General features: G+C 45.3%; 1 protein-coding gene across 1 annotated transcript; it reads right to left on the bottom strand.

Moving 5' to 3' along the window:
- Window positions 1-223: 223 nt before the first annotated feature.
- Window positions 224-16544, bottom strand: RBX1 (ring-box 1). The gene is made up of 5 exons (XM_002743801.6): window positions 16446-16544; window positions 13931-14009; window positions 7851-7921; window positions 3834-3919; window positions 224-408 (listed from the first exon to the last, which is right to left on the bottom strand). Exons 1-5 carry the CDS (start codon window positions 16521-16523, stop codon window positions 396-398), a joined length of 327 nt encoding a protein of 108 aa, XP_002743847.1. The 5' UTR covers window positions 16524-16544; the 3' UTR covers window positions 224-395.
- Between the last annotated feature and the right edge of the window lie 1856 nt (window positions 16545-18400).

Raw genomic sequence — 18400 nt, 5'->3', positions numbered from 1 at the left:
CACAGGAGGAGAAAGCAGGGCTGACTGCTGTTCTGAGCGCCAGCGATCCACACTCTGCCTTGAGCTGCTGGATTCCTCATGACTAAGTAATGCACCCACAGGACAAACCTGCTCTGGCCCTGATGAACAAACATTTCACTTTGGAAAGCTGAGCTTTCAGCCTTGGAAGAGAGGAGACTGCATTTATGTTCACTTTGTTCATATACACAAGAGAGAGCATCTGTTCTGCAATCCAACTGGACTTTATTTGACACGTAATACAATATGGTTACAGAAACAGCAAACTGAAAAAACAGCAGAAAAACACAGTTCCATCTAATTTCTAATTAGGTAACAGCAGGGAAAGTCATTGAATGAATAACAAAACGATTAAGCTTGATGGAAGAAGCCTTTTCCTAGTGCCCATATCTGAAAGACAAAGTAAATTACTCTGATTAATTCCATGGTAATTTCCTGTTTGAGACATAAAACCTGGTTAAACATATGAGCAACTTTACTTAGAACCTAAGTGGCCACAGTGCGCTCCAAGACTGGGTGACAACAATGACACTAGCTTGGCTATCACTGTGATTCCCTTTCCCCTCCCCATCATTCAGAACTGCTTGCCTACTACCCCCTCTTAGTGACAGGCCCTCCCTGTGACTCAACTAGAACCACCTAACGGGTGCCAGCAGCTGCCTGGTGGTATCAGGGAGTTGAGGGGGAAAATCATTGGTGGTTGTGAAAGGGAGCTCCACCTACGCACTCGAAGCTCAGACAGTTTAAACTTTTAGGCTGCCCGATCATGGCGGCCTATTTTCACCTCAACTCCAGCACTCAGGCATGTTTAAGGTAAACCAAATTGTGAGAATCGCAATTGACTGGCCTTCAATTTCAAAATTTATCATCAGCTCCAATTACACTCAGAAAATGTACATTCTCATTACATTCAGATCCATACAAAGAAAAGAGAAGCTAGGTGTGGATTTCAGGGGGGTCTGTTTTCCCCAGAAACCCAAATTTGGCTCTAAGAAGATTATAAAAATAAATAAAGGGCCAAGCATGGTAACTCACCCCTGTAATCCCAGCTCTTTGAGAGGCTGAGGTGGGCAGATCACCTGAGGTCAGGAGTTCAAGACCAGTCTGGCCAACATGGTGAAACCCCAACTCTACTAACAATACAAAAATTAGCCGGGCGTGGTGACAGGTGCCTGTAATCCCAGCTACTCAGGAGGCTGAAGCAGGAGAATTGCTTTAACTGGAGAGTTAAAGGTTACAGTGAACCCAGATCCCACCATGGCACTCTAGCCTGGGCGACAGAGTGAGAATCCATCTCAAAAAAAAAAAAAAGTAAAAACAAACAAGGTCAAGGAATTTCTTCCATATATAAACAGATTTCCTGAACACAAGATCCCTCATTATTATCTTTTGTCCTGGATCATTTTAGGCAGTTAGCCTGATTAAAATAATTTGTTATGTGGATAGAAACTAGGGCACTGGAACTCTGGATCACAGCTTCTCATAAGAAATCTACTTGAGGGCCAGGCGCAGCGGCTCACATCTGTAATCCCAGCACTTTGGGAGGCTGAGGCGGGTGGATCACGAGGTCAAGAGATCGAGACCATCCTGGTCAACATGGTGAAACCCCGTCTCTACTAAACATACAAAAAATTAGCTGGGCATGGTGGCACGTGCCTGTAATCCCAGCTACTCGGGAGGCTGAGGCAGGAGAATTGCCTGAACCCAGGAGGCGGAGGTTGCGGTGAGCCAAGATCACGCCACTGCACTTCAGCCTGGGTAACGAGAGCGAAACTCCGTCTCAAAAAAAAAAAAAAAAAAAGAAAGAAATCTACTTGGATATTGTCTAAAAAAAGTTATTGTGCCAAATTCCACATAGGTTAGGCTCTAGCATGTGAGATGGGCTGTAGAACAATCCTATCAGATTAAAGAATGCTGAAGAATTCCTTTTCCCAATGCACTGATAACCATCACCTAGGAAAGTCACCAGTTAGGCAGAGTGGCAGAGTCAAAGCCCCAAATAAAGAATCCTTCGATTTAGCCCTGGGCACATGTATGGGCAAAACGAGACAGTTTTGGTCCAAAATGGAACCTTGAGCCTGCTCCAGGGCAGAGCCAATTACAAAGGTCCCCTGAAAACTTAGAAAAGTGCTCTGCTTTGAATGTATTCCTATCATGGTTCCCCGTAGAATGCAAGCTCCAAGGACCATCTCAAACATTTTTATACCTTACACAGTACTTAGCATACATTTTGCTGAAGGGAGTCCAACAGTACCACTTAGATACTCAGTATTTGGTAGGTTTCTTAAAAACTGAATATGCATTGGTAAGACTTCCAAATGTTTTACCAAAATAAATTATTGAATTTAAAGGCAAAATCACTGCACCAATAATGGATTTCTAAGCACTTCATAAACAAAAGAATACTTTTTGTTGTTGTTTTTTAAACCTAAGAATAGCTTAGTAAAGACTTACATTTAAGTCAAAAAACTCCTTTCCCATAAAAAATTCAGTAAAGAAAATGATCAATAATTCAAAAGAAAAAATGTGCAGGAAGATACACACACACACAGGCAGTTCACAGAAAAACCTAAGACATATAAAAACATGAAAATTTTCCCAACCTCACTGAAAATTCAAGAATGAAAATCAAATACTGATTGCCACTTATCAGAGTGGCCAGGATGGAAAAATTTTGTAACAGAGCACTGGTAGGAAATGAAGAAAGTGGAGTTCTGCTCACTATTTGGAGGGAGTGTAAATTAGTGTATATTCTTAGGAATGGAAACACTAACACTATTTATCAAAAATAAAAATATAGGCCGGGCATGATGGCTCACAACTGTTATCTCAGCACTTTGGGAGGCCAGGCGGGTGGATCACAAGGTCAAGAGATTGAGACCATCCTGGTCAACAAGGTGAAACCCCGTCTCTACTAAAAATACAAAAATTAGCTGGGCATGGTGGTGCACGCCTATAGTCCCAGCTACTCGAAAGGCTGAGGCAGAATTGCTTGAACCCAGAAGGCAGAGGCTGTGGTGAGCCGAGATCGTGCCATTGCACTCCAGTCTGGGTAACAACAGCGAAACTCTGTCTCAAAAAAAAAATAAATAAAAATATACACTCTCTTTTTTTTTGAGACGGAGTTTCACTTTGTTACCCAGGTTGGAGTGAAGTGGTGTGATCTTGGCTCACTGCAACCGCCACCCCCGGGGTTCAAAAAGATTCTTCTGCCTGGGCCTCCTGAATAGCTGGGATATATGCGCCAGCCACCACGCCTGGCTAATTTTTGTATTTTTAGTAGAGACGGAGTTTCACCATGTTTGCCAGGCTGGTCTCAAATCCCCGACCTCATGTGATCTGCCTGCCTCTTGGCCTCCTAAAGTACTGGGATTACAGGTGTTAGCCACCATATCCAGCCTGGGACTGACTTTTAAAAATAAAAAATATGTGAAAAAACAAACAAATGGCCAGGCATGGTGGCTCACATTTATAATCCGAGCTACCCGGCAGGCTGAGTGCGGCGGATCACTTGAACCTGGGAGGTGGAGACTGCAGTGAGCCAAGATAGCACCACTGCACTCCAGCCTGGGCAACAGAACGAGACTCTGTCTTAAAAAAAACAAAACAAAAAATAGGTTGGGAAATCCTAGGCTGCAAATGTCTAATGTTGGCTAATCCTTTGTGTATTTTCTATACAGATAAGTCCTAGCTTAAGTAATCAAAAGCTAGTTTTAAAAAGTAAGGTAGGTATCATGTCTTCATCCCGTAAGACCATGCTCCTTTGAGCCTGAGGAAAGTTAAAAAGCCCCATCAAAATAACCGAAGATACCTACTTTTGGAATTCCCACTCTCTGTTGTCCAACGGACACACCTGTCGTGTTTTGAGCCAGCGAGAGATGCAGTGGAAGTGAAAAGCATGCTGAAAGAAAAGACATAGTTTATTAAAAATAACTGTGCAGGCTCAGCCTTCGACCGACCATAGGTACCACAGGGCAGTGGCGCGGGTGACGTACAGAGGGCTAGAAAAGGAGATAACAGAGGCAAAAGTTCAACAACTGATTCTATCTTGGTTAGGTGCAAGGATATTTCCAACAAAGCATTTGTTAAAAATGTCATTGCTACTAAAGGAAATCGTTTAGGAAGCACTGGAGTATGTGCTAGCACTGAGCCTTCTTCTTTTCTCTAAGAGAACAGGAAACGTAGCTCCTTGGTCCCATTCAGCCTGTAAGGCGATACTTCCACTTTCCTTGGGAAAGGAAGCCCCTGATCACATGCACACTTCAAAGATCCCCATTCCTGGCCTCAAGCTTCATTCTCATCCTCCTGCCCCTGGAGAATGCGACCTGTAGGAGCAGAGCCTTCTCCCCAGCCCTTGGTAGGGAAGTGCACGGCCACTGCCGCCCACCTAGAACTGAGTAGGGCCCTTCCCCAAGCTCCCCACACCCAGCTCAGCTCTGATCAAAGAAACTTTACTTCCCGATTTATTCAGAGACATACTGATGCTACAAGAGCTCAGTACTTTACATGCGTTTAATGGGTAAGGGACTTTGTATTAGGAAATGAGATAGGAGAAAACTGGGGTAAAAGGAAGTATTCTTATGAGGGACAAACAGCACATAAGCAGCCTAAAGAGCATCAAAAGGCTTATTTCATAATCAAGACAGGAAGTAAAAAGACAAGAGTACCAAGAACACCGGTAACTGACAGAAAGCTAGAAGTCTGTTTAGATTTGGGAAAAGGACAATCTGCGTGCAGTGTTTTGGTGTGGGCTAATGACATGCAGATGTTAATCACAATGCCTCTGCGATGAGCACTTCTCCTCCTCCCTGTGCTCATGAGTGTATTAGGAGAGACGCAGCAAGTGCTTCCTTCATTTCGTCTGTGATTGGTGGGCTGTGGAGCAGCACAGGGAGAACTCATACCCTAACCAAATGACAAAAGCTTTGCAGGCTTCACTTACTAACAACTGAAATCTGGTCAGTATGTCTCCCAAAGTATGTAAGAACTTAAGGGATTATATCATATGGATTATTATCTTCTGAAATGTCTTTTAACAAAGACAAAAAATATAACTCAGTAATTAAGAATGGAATCCACAGCAAGTACACTAGGGGTACCCAACAGGAAAAATATTCTCCCAGAGTGCTGGCCTTATGGAAGATCCCTTTTCTACTGACTCTCAAATAACTCACTGTGAAGAAGAGAAAAAGCTGAATTTCCAAAAGGCAGAAAGCGGAGACATTTTTCTTAACCACCAGGTGTTGGGGGTCGGGCTCACCTAAGGCTACTGGACAGCTTCTCCATCTCCCATCCACTAAGCACTTTGCTGCAGCAGTACAGGGTACTGGTATAGCTCCACTAAGTGAGAGAACACCAAGTGCTGGGGACAAGGGGGCTGTAAATGAGGTGCAGGGAGGTGACAGCACCCCTGAACATTTACTAAGAAGTATTAATGGGTATATTTAGCAGTCAAAGTGCAATTTTCAGAAGATAAATTTACAGTACTTGACAGTCTACAGAAGATGTTGACATACATTACCTCATTTGAGCCCTCACATCAACCCTGGCAGGCAAGCATGACAGATATTTTTATCTTCATTTTACAGGCAGGAAACGGAAACCCAGACAAGTGACTTGCTTAATTCACAGAGCTGGTTTGTAGAAGACTGAGAATTAGAACCCAGGACCACCCCAGAGGCTTCTGCCTCACCTTGCCGGCTCTCCTTTACAGCAGGCTCTCTGAGCAAATCTCTCCTTAGCCAAACTGAAGGGGAAGTTCACTCTCTTTTTCTTCCACATAAACATGGTTCTTAGTATATGTCTGCATGCTAGAGAGGGCAAAGAGCCCAATATGCTTTTTTTTTGAGATGGAGTCTTGCTCTGTCGCCCAGGCTGGCGTGCAGTGGTGCCATCTTGGCTCACTGCAACCTCCATCTCCTGGGTTCAAGTGATTCTCCTGTCTCAGCCTCCCAAATACCTGGGATTACAGGTGCACGCCACCATGCCTGACTAATTTTCATATTTTTAGTAGAGATGGGGTTTCACCATGTTGGCCAGGCTGGTCTCGAACTCCTGACCTCAGGTGATCTACCTGCCTCAGCCTCCCAAAGTGCTGGGGTTACAGGCGTGAGCCACCTTGCCAGGCCCCAGTATACTTCTTTTATCCCCATAAAAGAGTAAAGCTCCCCTCTGGCCAACATGGGCTAATGTGAGCCTGGCCAAAGGGTCCCAAAAGAGACAGAAGAAGGTGTACCAGAAAGTGTGGGTAGGAGCTGGGCATAGTGGCTCATGCCTGTAATCTCAATACTCTTGGAGGCCGAGGTGGGAGGATTGCCCTGAGGTCAGGAGTTTGAGACCAGCCTGGCCAACATGGTGAAACCCCAACTCTACTAAAAATACAAAAATTAGCCAGGTGTGGTGATGCACACTTGTAAACCCAGCTACTCAGAAGGCTGAAGCAGGAAAATCACTTGAACCCAGGAGGAGAAGGTTGCAGTGAGCTGGGATGGCATCACTGTACTCCAGTTTGGACAACAGAGTAAGACTCTGTCTCAAAAAAAAAAAAAAAAAAAGTGTAGGTAAGAGAGTTGCAAGCCAATAGGAAAAAATACTGAGAATACCATCTCCACAGTAACCCCTCTACCTCAAATTTGTATTTATTTAGATTTTTTTTTAAGATGGAGTTTTGCTCTCGTTGCCCAGGCTGGAGTGCAATGGCACAATCTTGGCTCACCACAACCTCCGCCTCTCAGGGTCAAACAATTCTCCTGCGTCTGCCTCCTGAGTAGCTGGGATTACAGGCATCCACCACCATGCCTGGCCAATTTTTTGTATTTTTATTTTTAGTAGAGACAGGGTTTCACCATGTTAGTCAGTCTGGCCTTGAACTCCTGACTTCAGGTGATCTGCCCAACTCGGCCTCCCAAAGTGCTGGGATTACAGGTGTGAGCCACCACGCCTGGCCTATTTAGATTTTTTTTAACAAGCACTTATGCTTACTATGTGCTGGGAGCTGTTCTAATCACATTTTAACATAAATCATCTAATCCTGATTACAATTTGATGGGGTCTACCATCAGCCCTATTTTATATGAGGGAACCCAAGATTAGAGATGTTAAATGCCTTGCCTAACGTCACTTAGCAAGTAAGTCACAAAGATAGGGAATGGTGGTCTGACTCTAGAATCCCTTAGCCCTGAGTCATGCTGAGAACTGTGGGTATTCTGTACCCATGACACAGGAGGCTCTGACAAGACAATTTTAGCTCATGTGACTGGGATTTTACAGCTTAAAGAATGAATTTTTAACACATGCTGGAAATAACATATTTGATATTGGCTATCCTTCACAGCTGTCACACTCTTGGAAGGCCATTCAGTCCAATAAAGCTACACAAAACATTTCTGGCATAAGCCATGTTAAAAAAATTCCTAATGTGCCATACTTAAAACACACACACATACAGAGAAACTTCAACACTCAATTTACTCATCAAACTTAGTTCCATGAGACATCTGGTCTTTAAAAAAAGACTGTTTCGAAGGTAAAGATTTCTACCAAGAGAATATTCCAAAGGGTGTATGTACGTGTTGAAGGCAATTCCCACAGATGAAGCCCCAAAACATTGCTCACAAAAGTGGGTCCACTTTATAATCAAGACAAGTGCCTCTTTGCAGTAACTAGTAATTTTTACCCTGTAACTGGTGAATAGTATGATGATTTAAAATCTTTTTTACTATTTGTATACCTTTTGGAAGAAAGGTGGGCTACTCATTTTTCCCCTATTTTCAAAGCAGAAAAAGTGGAAGTGTGTTTACAAGCCATGCTGATAGGTAAAGATGTTTCCTTACGTTACAGACTCCCCATGCAACGGTACACTCTTCTGAAGTAGCGGACGCCTGGTTAGCTTGACATTCTATGCCTGTGGGAACAAGAGCAACAGGATCACTGGACCTTGGGAGCTGCAAGGTTTCAATCTATAGCAGCCAAAACAATTCTCAAGTGGTTAATTAGCCATAATTATTTTTTAATGAATGTGGGAAAGGGAGAAGAGAGAAGATAGAGATAACAGTATGCTTTCTGACTATTTCCTATCCTTGTTTAAAAAGAGTAACAAGGCCAGGCACCGTGGCTCACGCCTGTAATACCAGCACTTTGGGAGGCTGAGGTGGGTGGATCACGAAGTCAAGAGATCGAGACCATCCTTGTCAGCATGGTGAAACTCCGTCTCTACTAAAAATGCAAAAAATTAGCTGGGCATGGTGGCACGTGCCTATAATCCCAGCTACTCAGGAGGCTGAAGCTGGAGAATTGCCTGAACCCAGGAGGCGGAGGCTGCGGTGAGCCGAGATCACGCCATTGTACTCCAGCCTGGGTAACAAGAGCGAAACTCCGTCTCAAAAAAGAGTAACAAATGGGAAATGCACATCTCACTCCTGTTGCCCAGGCTACAGTGCAGTGGCATGAGCATGGCTCACTGCAGCCTTGACTTCCTGGGCTCAGGTGATTCTCCCTCAGCCTTCTGAGTAGCTGGGACTGTAGGCGCGTGGCACCACACCCAACTAATTGTTTGTATTTTTTGTAGAGATGAGGTTTCACCATGTTGCCTTAACTGAGATGACATCTTGATTGAGATTAAGATCTGATGGGTAAAGCACAACTGGGGATAAATACTCAAAGAACAAGAATTACTAATGCAAAATTTGCTTTCTCTGATGATAGTAACTAAACAATCTCCCTTCTGAAGAATAAAAAGCTTCAGAAGAAACTATTTAATAGGGGAGAATTACTTCAAACCACTACAGGTGAGAAATAGTAAAACAATTTAAAAAAAAACCAACAAAATTAGATGTTAATGGGTATACGTGGTTTTAGAGGAAGAGATACCACAATAAGGATTTTTTTTTCACTCTTCAAAAATATGCAAAGTGGGCCGGGCGAGGTGGCTCACTGTAATGCCAGCACCATGAGAGGCCAAGGTGGGTGGATCACCAGCAGCCAGGAGTGTGAGACAAGCCTGACCAACATGGCAAAACCCCATCTCTACTAAAAAATTAGCTGGGCGTGGTAGAGCATGTCTGTAATGCCAGTTACTTGGGAGGCTGAGTCTGGAGAATTGCTTGAACCTAGAGGGCAGAGGTTGCAGTGAGCTGAGGTCACACTACTGCACTTCAGACTGGGCAACAGACTGTCTCAACAAAAACAAAAAACAAAGAACAAAAACAAAGGCTGGGTATGGAGGCTCATGCTTGCAATCCCAGCACTTTGGGAGGACAAGGTGGGAGGATCACCTGAGGTCGGGAGTTCGAGACCAGACTGACCAACATGGAAAAACCCCATCTCTATTAAAAATACAAAAATTTGTCAGGCATGGTGGCACATGCTTGTAATCCCAGCTACTCGGGAGGGTGAGGCAAGAGAATCCCTTGAACCTGGGAGGCAGAGGTTGCAGTGAGCTGAGATCATGCCATTGCACTCCAACCTGGGTGACAGTGTGAGACTCCATTTCGAAAATTAAAAAAAAAAAAAAATTAGCTAGGTCTGGTAGAGCACGCCTGTGGTCCTAGCTAGTTGGAGGCTGAGATAGGAGGGCTGCTTGATCCCAGGTCAAGGCTGCAGTGAGCTATAATTATGCCACTGCACTCGAGACTGGGCAACTGAGCAAGACCCTATCTCTAACAGAAAAAAAAATACATAAAAAGAAATAAAAAATAAAAAGTGTTTCTTTTGTGAGATAAGGTCTCACTCTCTCACCTAGGCTGAAGTGCAGAGGTGCAATCTTGAGTCACTGTCATCTCCACCTCCTGGGCTCAAGTGATCTTCCCACCTAAGCCTCCCAAGTAGCAGTAAGCCACCATGTCTGGCTAATTTCTTGTAGAGACAGGGTTTCACCATGTTGCCCAAGCTGGCCTTGAACTCCTAGGCTCAAATGATCCATCTGCCTTGGCCACCCAAAACTGGAGGTAGCTCACACCTGTAGGGTTTACAGGTGTGAGCTACCTCATCTAGCCAAGAGAGTCTTTTTATTTTTTGAGTCAGAATTTCACTCTTGTTGCCCAGACCGGAGTGCAACAGTGTGATCTTGGCGCACCACAACCTCCATCTCCCAGGTTCAAGCAATTCTCCTGCCTCAGCCTCCCGAGTAGCTGGGTTTACAGGCATGCCCTACCAAGTCTGGCTAATTTTGTATTTTTAGTAGAGACAGGGTTTCTCCATGTTGGTCAGGCTGGTCTCGAACTTCTGATCTCAGGTGATCTGCCCACCTTGGCCTCCCAAAGTGCTGGCATTATATGTGTGAGCCACCACACCCAGTCAGAGTGTCTTTCTGTTTTTTTTTTGTTGTTGTTGTTGTTGTTTTTTAAACTGAGTTTAGCTCTTTTTGGCCAGGCTAGAGTGCAATGGCGCCATCTTGGCTCACTGTAACCTCTGCCTCCTGGGTTCAAGTGATTCTCTTGCCTCAGCCTCCTGTGTAGCTGGGATTACAGTTGCACAAGTGCCACCATACCTGGCTAATTTTGTATTTTTAGTAGAGACAGGGTTTCACCATGTTGGGCAGGCTGGTCTTGAACTTCTGACCTCAGGTGACCCGCCCACCTCAGCCTCCCAAAGTGCTGGGATTACCAGCAGAAGCCGCCTGCGCTGGCCCAAGAGTGTGTTTCTTAAAAGTAAAGACTTGAGTCTGGGCATGGTGGCTCAGCTCTGTAATCCCAACACTTTGGGAGGCCAAGGCAGGGCAGACTGCTTGAGGCCAGGAGTTTGAGTGGGTCACATCTGTAAACCCTGTGCTTTGGGAGGCCGAGGTAGGCGGTCATCTGGTCAGGAGTTCAAGACCAGCCTGGCCAACATGGCAAAACCCTGTCTCTACTAAAAATACAAAAAAATTAGCTGGGCGAGGCGGCCCACGCCTGTAGTCCCAGCTACTTGGGAGGGTGAGGCAGGAGAATCACTTGAACCCGGGAGGCAGAGGTTGCAGTGAGTCAAGATTGAGTCACTGCACTCCAGCCTGAGTGAAAGAGAGAGACTCTGTTTCAAAAAAATAAAAAAAGGTAAAGACCTGATCTTAGTCATTGGTTTATCCTGGTGCCTACCAAATGCTCAGGATATATCATTAGATAAATAAAAGATATGACTTAGAAAATATTTTCATAAATTTTGTTACAGGATTTCAATATTCTACTTCATGTGACACTTAAAATATATTATGAGACAAAACAGATATCTAACTGAAAGCCTACTGTGATGTGTCAAGCACTTCACTCTAAGAGAAGACAGAATATGGATCACTTGTCCCTTGTGGTCCTTCTAAAAAGTGCATTTTCTCATATCCAGAGACATATACACACTGACTTAAACATAGAGAAAAAAAATCAGGGTTGTATAAAATCATTAACTCTTTTCAAAAGAGAGCCCCAAGAAAGTAAAATTTTTTGTGGGTTTAACTCCTTGTGAAAATGCAAGGCCCAGAAACTAGCAAGCATGTAATCAAAGACCCCACCCAAACACATTTGAAATTGTGCATGTGTTTTTCTGTGATGAGTCCATGTCATCTATATTAAACGTGATGGTAGCTGCTGATCTCCCTTGGCTGTAGTGTGAAGAGATAAACAGAGTCAAAGCTCAAATAAGCCAAGTGCAATACAGGACCAGTATGTGCCATGACTGGTCCATGACGCTTTACAACACAAAATATTTGATTTGTGCCTTCCAAGTTGAAAACAACTGAGCAAGTTTAAGATAAGATCTAAAGCTCAACTATGGGTTAGTCTTACATTGCACAATAAAACAGCTATTAGCCACATGTGACTACTGAGCGCTTAAAATGTGGCTAGTCTGAATCCAAATGTGCTGTACGTGTAAAATACACACTGAATTTCAAAGACCACACAAAAACCAGAATGTAAAATATTTCATTTTTTTTACATTAATTACATGTCGAAATAAAAATATTTTGGTTATAATAGACTAAGTAAGATAGATTAATTTCACCTTTTTATTTTCTTTTTACTTTCTTAATGTGGGTTCTAGAAAATTTCAGGCCAGCCACAGTGGCTCACACCTGTAATTACAACATTTTGGAAGGCCAAAGCAGGAGGATCACTTGAAGCCAGTTAGAGACCGGCCTGGGCAACAAAGCGAGATCCTGTCTCTGAAAAAAATAAAAAAGGAAAAAGAAAATTTTAAATTATATATGTTTGTATTTGTGGCTTACATTCACATTGGACAGTGCTAGGTTAGACAAAACCAATGAAGAAAAGAGGCAAAGAGTATTCCAGGCAAAAAGAATAGGCTATATAAGGGCTCTAAAAAAGAGGATGGACACTTCAAAAATGGAAAAGCCAGCCAGGTGTGGTGGCTCATGCCTGTAATCCCAGCACTTTGGAAGTCTAAGGTGGGTGGATCACTTGAGTTGAGGAGACCAGCCTGGCCAACATGGTAAAACACTGTCGCTACTAAAAGTACAAAAATCAGCAAGGCATGGTGGCAGGCACCTGTAATCCCAGCTACTGAGGAGGCTGAGGCAGGAGAATCCCCTGAACCTGGGAAGCGGAGGTTGTAGTGAGCTGAGATCAAACCACTGCACTCTAGCCTGGGCGACTCCGTCTCAAAAAAAGAAAAGAAAAATGGAAAAGTAGCCAGGGACCTTGGCTGCTTCTGCCACCATGGTTGGTTAGGGAAAAAAAAAAGCATCCAGGTAAACCACCACAGTGAGCAGGAGTAACTCAAGATGAAGTTGGAAAGGCAGGCGAGTGATCTGAAATATAAGTTCCTATAATTCCAATTCTAGAAACTTGAAGTTTCTTTCCTTCATTTCTAGCCTCAGTAACAAATCATTTTAGTTCCTGGATGAAAAAGTAACCTCAACTGTTCCTGGTATGATCAACATTCTTGTCCCTACTACTATAAGGACAGGAAATCAATCCATCAAAGTCTATAATCGAATCACTACGTGCTGACCCATTACATGTAATAAAATATGTAAAGATTTAAATAAAATTTCTTTAGTGCAATTAATTACCTATTTAGATGTTGAAAATGATGTCTTTTTTTTTTTTTTAACTATGTTTAGGGCTAACATACAAAATCCTTATACCTTAGGCTTCTTTCCTTTGTAAACAATGACCAGCAAAAATTACCTCAGATAGAATTTTTTTTTTTTTTTTTTTGGGAGACAGAGTTGCTGAGGGAGGCCGAGGCGGTAGATCAGTTTGTAGTGCAGTGGTGTGATCTCAGTTCACTGTAACCTTCACTTCCCAGGTTCAAGCTATTTTCCTGCTTCAGCCTCTCAAGTAGCTGGGATTACAGACATGCACCATCACGACCAGCTAATTTTTGTATTTTTCGTAGAGACGGGGTTTCACCATTTGGCCAGGCTAGTCTTGAACTCCTGGCCTCAAATAAGCTGCCTGCCTCTGCCTCCTAAAGTGCTGGGTTTACAGGCATGCACCACCATGCCTGGCTAATCTTTGTGTTTTCAATAAAGTTGGGGTTTCACCATGTTGGCCAGTCCGGTCAACTCCTGGCCTCACATGATCTACCCACCTTGGCCTCCCAAAGTGAGCCAATGTGCCTGGCCTCAGACAGAACATTTTAGCTCAAAGTTTATTTTCCTCTGTTCACTATTTCTACCTTCGAGTCTAGGTACAAGAGGGGAGATACCCAGGAAGAGTCAATAGTGCCTGTTGTCCACAATTCATTCTAAATGTGTCCCTGCCATCTTTAGATTGAGTAGATTTATTCTGAGAGCTGGGTATGCTTCCAGGACATCATAAAAAAACTACTCTATTTCCAACACATCAACAGATTAGATACAGAAGACCGAGTGCTCAGCATAGGCTTCTATCTCCTTGTGAAGAAGAAAATTGGTCACATCAAGATAGCCACAATCTCTGTAACCTTCTCAACTTTCTCCCATCCTCCTCCAATTACTTACAAAGATCCATAATGTGGTTCCTGCAGATGGCACAGTTATCAACCACAATATCCCAGGCCCAGAGGGCTACTGCATTCCACTGCAAAGACAAAAAGAGGGAACAATGCATTCTCCTTGTAACACACACTCTTTACGACTTCATGCTGCAGCTGCAGTTACCACCTCTTCGGCCATGGGGAACCACCAAACACAAGTTTCTGGATATTACATTATTCTTATTATATCAAAGGACAACGGTAGACTACACGTATGTTCTCCCATTCTCCAAAAGGCTGCGTATGTCAACACAGAAATTAATGAGTCATCTTTTGTTTCTTATAGTTTAAAATACTTTGGCCAGGAGCACGCCTATAATCCTAGCACTTTGGGAGGCTGAGGCGGGTGGATCACAAGGTCAAGAGATCGAGACCATCCTGGTCAACGAGGTGAAACCCTGTCTCTACTAAAAATACAAAAATTAGCTGGGCACGGTAGTGCGCACCTGATGTCCCAGCTACTCGGGAGGCTGAGGCAGAATTGCTTGAACCCAGAAGGCGGAGGTTGCAGTGAGCCGAGATCGTGCCATTGCACTCCAAGCTGGGTAACAACAGCACAACTCCATCTCAAAATAAAATAAAATAAAACAATTTAGTTAGTGGCCAGGCACAGTGGCTTGTACCTATAATCCTAGCACTTTGGGAGGCCGAGGCGAGGGGATCACCTGAGGTCAGGAATTTGAGACAAGCCTGGCCAACATGGCAAAACCTCATCTCTAGTAAAAATACAAAACTTAGCTGGGCATGGTGGCAGTTGACTATAATCCCAGCTACTCGGCAGGCCGAGGCAGAACTGCTTGAACCTCGGGGGCAGAGGTTGCAATGAGCTGACATTGGTGCCACTTTACTCCAGCCTGGGCAAAAGGGTGACTCTGCCTCAAAAAAATGAAATAAAATAATTGTCAGCCGTATCAATGTAAACAAATTAGGAACAATTTTTAACTGCCCGTTGTAGGCTTAATAAACACAAACTTGAATTACTGTGCAGGTTTTTGTGGCAGTTGCAGAAGAGCTCAAAATCTGAGTGAGTATCTGCTCTTCCAGGAAGCTCCGGAAGCATGAGCAGTGAGGTGAAAGCTAGGGAACAGAATGAACTAAGATGATCATGGGACCATAAAATGGATAATCATGGGATAAGCTGGATAATTAAGTACCCGTGTCAGTACACAGACCAAGGTCATCACTTAAATCTTAGAAGATTACTTTATAACAAATTCTAGAATTCACTAGAATTTTGTTTGATTCTTACCATAAAATAAACAGATGTTCCCAACTTTTATGTCTTGTATTGAGATAATTCCAGTAAGAGTTTAACTAAAAGTGGCATTTCAGTTATTCCACTCTGGCTTCCTCAGTTACGAATACTGCCAAACCTTCATCACTTTCAGACCCCATTCTCAGTGCCTTATAACTTCTTTCCCACTTTTCACATCACAGTTTCAACTTGGAGGAAAAGCCCCTCTTCTATTATTCTTCAATATGGCTGCTGGCTGTAACTGAGCAGCAGTGGCCACAATGAGACACCAAAAAGCACTAGGAGGGGGGATATGTCAGTGTTTAACCAGATGTTCCAGGAATATCTTCCCTATTTCAGAATCTCCATTTTGAACAGCTTTCATGTTAGGTGGGAATCGACACTGTCCCCCAAACTGTGGCAAACCACTAAAAGGCATTTCATATAAAAAGACACGTTCCATTTTTGCTTTTCCACTCTTACCAAGTCATTCACGACTAGTACTCAACCCTCCCTAAATGCCACAGGATTTGGGCTCGGATTTTCTTAACAAATGCCACCATGCTTTTTATTTTTATTTTGGAAGGGGGAGATTCTGGACGTGACAGAGAACCCAGGACTGAGATGGTTATGTGAAAAGACAACAGACGTCTCAGAAGAGCCAAGCACTACACTCCAGACTCTTTAGACGGTGTGAGGCCCAGAGATGGGGTTAATGGAGGCCTCGGTTCGGCGAGCACCAAGTCTGGATTCCTCAAAGTGAGAGGACCCCAAGCTTCAAAAAGGGGCGGGGCAAGATCACCAGCGGGGTCCCTCAGAGGCCTCCAATGCAGTACGACCTCAGATTGTTCCCAGCTTTCGCCGCACTGCCCCATCCTCCACCGCCGCAGTCACTCCGACTCCCCATTTCACCCACCCTACCCCACCCTGTCCTTCCCCCACCTCGACCACTCCAGTGACAGCTCAAGCGCTTGGCTCCTGCCGCCAAATCGCAACCCCGCGTATCTCAATAAGCAGCTCCGTGATTGGCCCCTCAGCCTCACAGCGAAACCAACACGTCCCTGACAGTGGGCCACCGTCACGCCGATCAACTCTAAGACCCGCCCCCCGGCTTCCTTTCGTGGTACCCGGTCCCAGGAACGCCCTGAAATGAAACCCTTTACTCCGCGCCTCGACCATCCTGGGGCCTGCCAGCCAGATCCGCGCCTCTCTAGCTTCCCTGAGGAAGGTGCTGGCGAGACCCAACCTTTTTCACTTCAAAGCGCTTCTTGCCCGCGCCGCTGTTGGTGCCGCTCGGGGTATCCACATCCATCGCTGCCGCCATTTTGGAAATACAAGATCTGTCGTCCGACCACCGCGCCTGCGCAACTGTGCACGCCTCACTCCCCCGCCTCCCGGCACCTCCTCCCACACCCCACCCCTTATTGGCGCGCGAGAGGCAGGTGGGGGCGGAGCACGTCACCACGCCTCTTAAAGGGGCTGGCGCAGATTGCCCCACCCGCGTCGTGTCGGCCGGTGGGGGCGGTGGCGGGAGTGGCTGGGGCGGGGCCGAGGCTACGTGAGCTAGCCTGGTGGAAATGTTCGAAAGGGTTTGCTCTCGCCGCCTCTTCTGGGAAGCCCCCGACCACACTCCGTCAGCTGGGGCGGCGGCTGTTTCCTCCGCATGAGCACGACCTGCGCCGCAGCCCTACCCGGCTTGTCGGGCTCTCCGGGTCGCCGCGCAGCTCCCAGTGCGGGCTGGGGAAGGCGCGGGGGTGGGTACCCGCCGCCTACCCCAGAACCCGAGAGCCCTCGCTGGTCTTTCGCAGACTCTGACCCGCCTCGTAGCCAGGCCCGAGGTGCAGTCCTCCTGAGAGGGCTGGAGCGCAGGCACCGTCTGGTCTCCGATTTCTGTTTGGGAACTGCTCGGGGATTCGATGGGAAGAAGGGAGACCTCAGAAGGCCCTCCTCAAGGCCAGACTGAGCAGGCCCCCAGCCCTGCCCTCACCCGCCCGCGAAGCCTGGGGGGTGGCCTCTGCGCCCGCCTAGTCGCAGTCCTAGGACCGCCTTTGGTTGGGGTGCCCGGCTTCACTATAGCGTGTCAGTCCCCACTCCCCCTTCCTCAGTTGTCATCTGCGTGGGGTGATTTCTTCCCGGTCCGTGTCCTCTGTCTGCTGCTTGAGCTATAATGAAACCAACCCACTTGAAGTCACTGTATTTCTTGAATTTTGTGAGGCATTCTGATCTTTTTTTTTTTTTAATGGAGACAATGTCTCACTATGTTGCCCTGGCTGGCCTCGAACTCTTGGTCTCAGGCGATCCTCACACTTCGGCCTCCCACAGTGAGTACTCACAGGAGTACGCCACCACGCCCGGCACAAGCACCTGTACTTCGTGTCACTCTCCCATTTCTGCCTAGACCAGGACTCCCTTTGACATCTCTAACCTTGCAGAGGTGTGACTGCCAGATCACTCTTAGAGGCATGGTGGCACATGCCTGTAATCTCAGCACTTTGGGAGGCTGAGGCGGGTGGATGGATCACATGAGGTCAGGAGTTCGAGACCAGCCTGGCCAACATGGCAAAACCCCATCTCTACAAAAAATAGAAAAATTAGCCAGGTGTGGTGGCATGCGCCTGTAGTGCCAGCTACTCAGGAGGCTGAGGCAGGAGAATCGCTTGAACTCGGGAGGCAGAGGTTGCAGTGAGCCGAGGTAGTGCCAGTGCACTCCAGCCTGGTGAGAGAGCGAGACTCCATCTCAAAATAATAATAATAATAACAGTGAAAGAATTGCGATTTGTTTCCCTTTTAGTCATAAACAGGAACAGCAGATCCTGGAAAACACCACCACAGCTTTAACCAGACTTGAAAAATTGTTTGAGACCTTAAAGAGCTATAGGAAGCCTACAGAGTTTTTCTTAGCCCAAGTTTTAATGATTTTATGTGAAAATATCTGTCATTAATGTATTGTGTGCCTACAGGTCCTGATGGGAATACCAGAAACACATTGTAAATTAAGGCATTGAAGACATATTTATCCATCATTCAATAAAAGTATTGATATGTGCCAGGTTCTATTTGAAACAGGAGAGCCATAGTAAGAGTCAGATAAACCCCTAGTTAGGGAACAATACACAAGTCAACACATAAATACATCAAGAAGTCTCAGAGCCGGGCAAGCTGGCTCATGCCTCTAATCCCAGCACTTTGGGAGGCCAAGGC

This window comes from Callithrix jacchus, chromosome 1 (assembly GCF_049354715.1).
Source record: "Callithrix jacchus isolate 240 chromosome 1, calJac240_pri, whole genome shotgun sequence".
Taxonomy (NCBI): Eukaryota; Metazoa; Chordata; class Mammalia; order Primates; family Cebidae; genus Callithrix; species Callithrix jacchus.
Note: the sequence above shows the minus strand (reverse complement) of the source record. Positions and strands in the feature narration are given on the sequence as shown.

Coding starts and splice junctions, on each gene's coding strand:
- RBX1 (XM_002743801.6), bottom strand. CDS start 16,523: ATGGCGGCAGCGATGGATGTGGATACCCCGAGCGGCACCAACAGCGGC. Junction 14,010..16,445: donor AGCGCTTTGAAGTGAAAAAG/GTTGGGTCTCGC, acceptor TTGTCTTTGCAG/TGGAATGCAGTAGCCCTCTG. Junction 7,922..13,930: donor GAACCACATTATGGATCTTT/GTAAGTAATTGG, acceptor TTGTTCCCACAG/GCATAGAATGTCAAGCTAAC.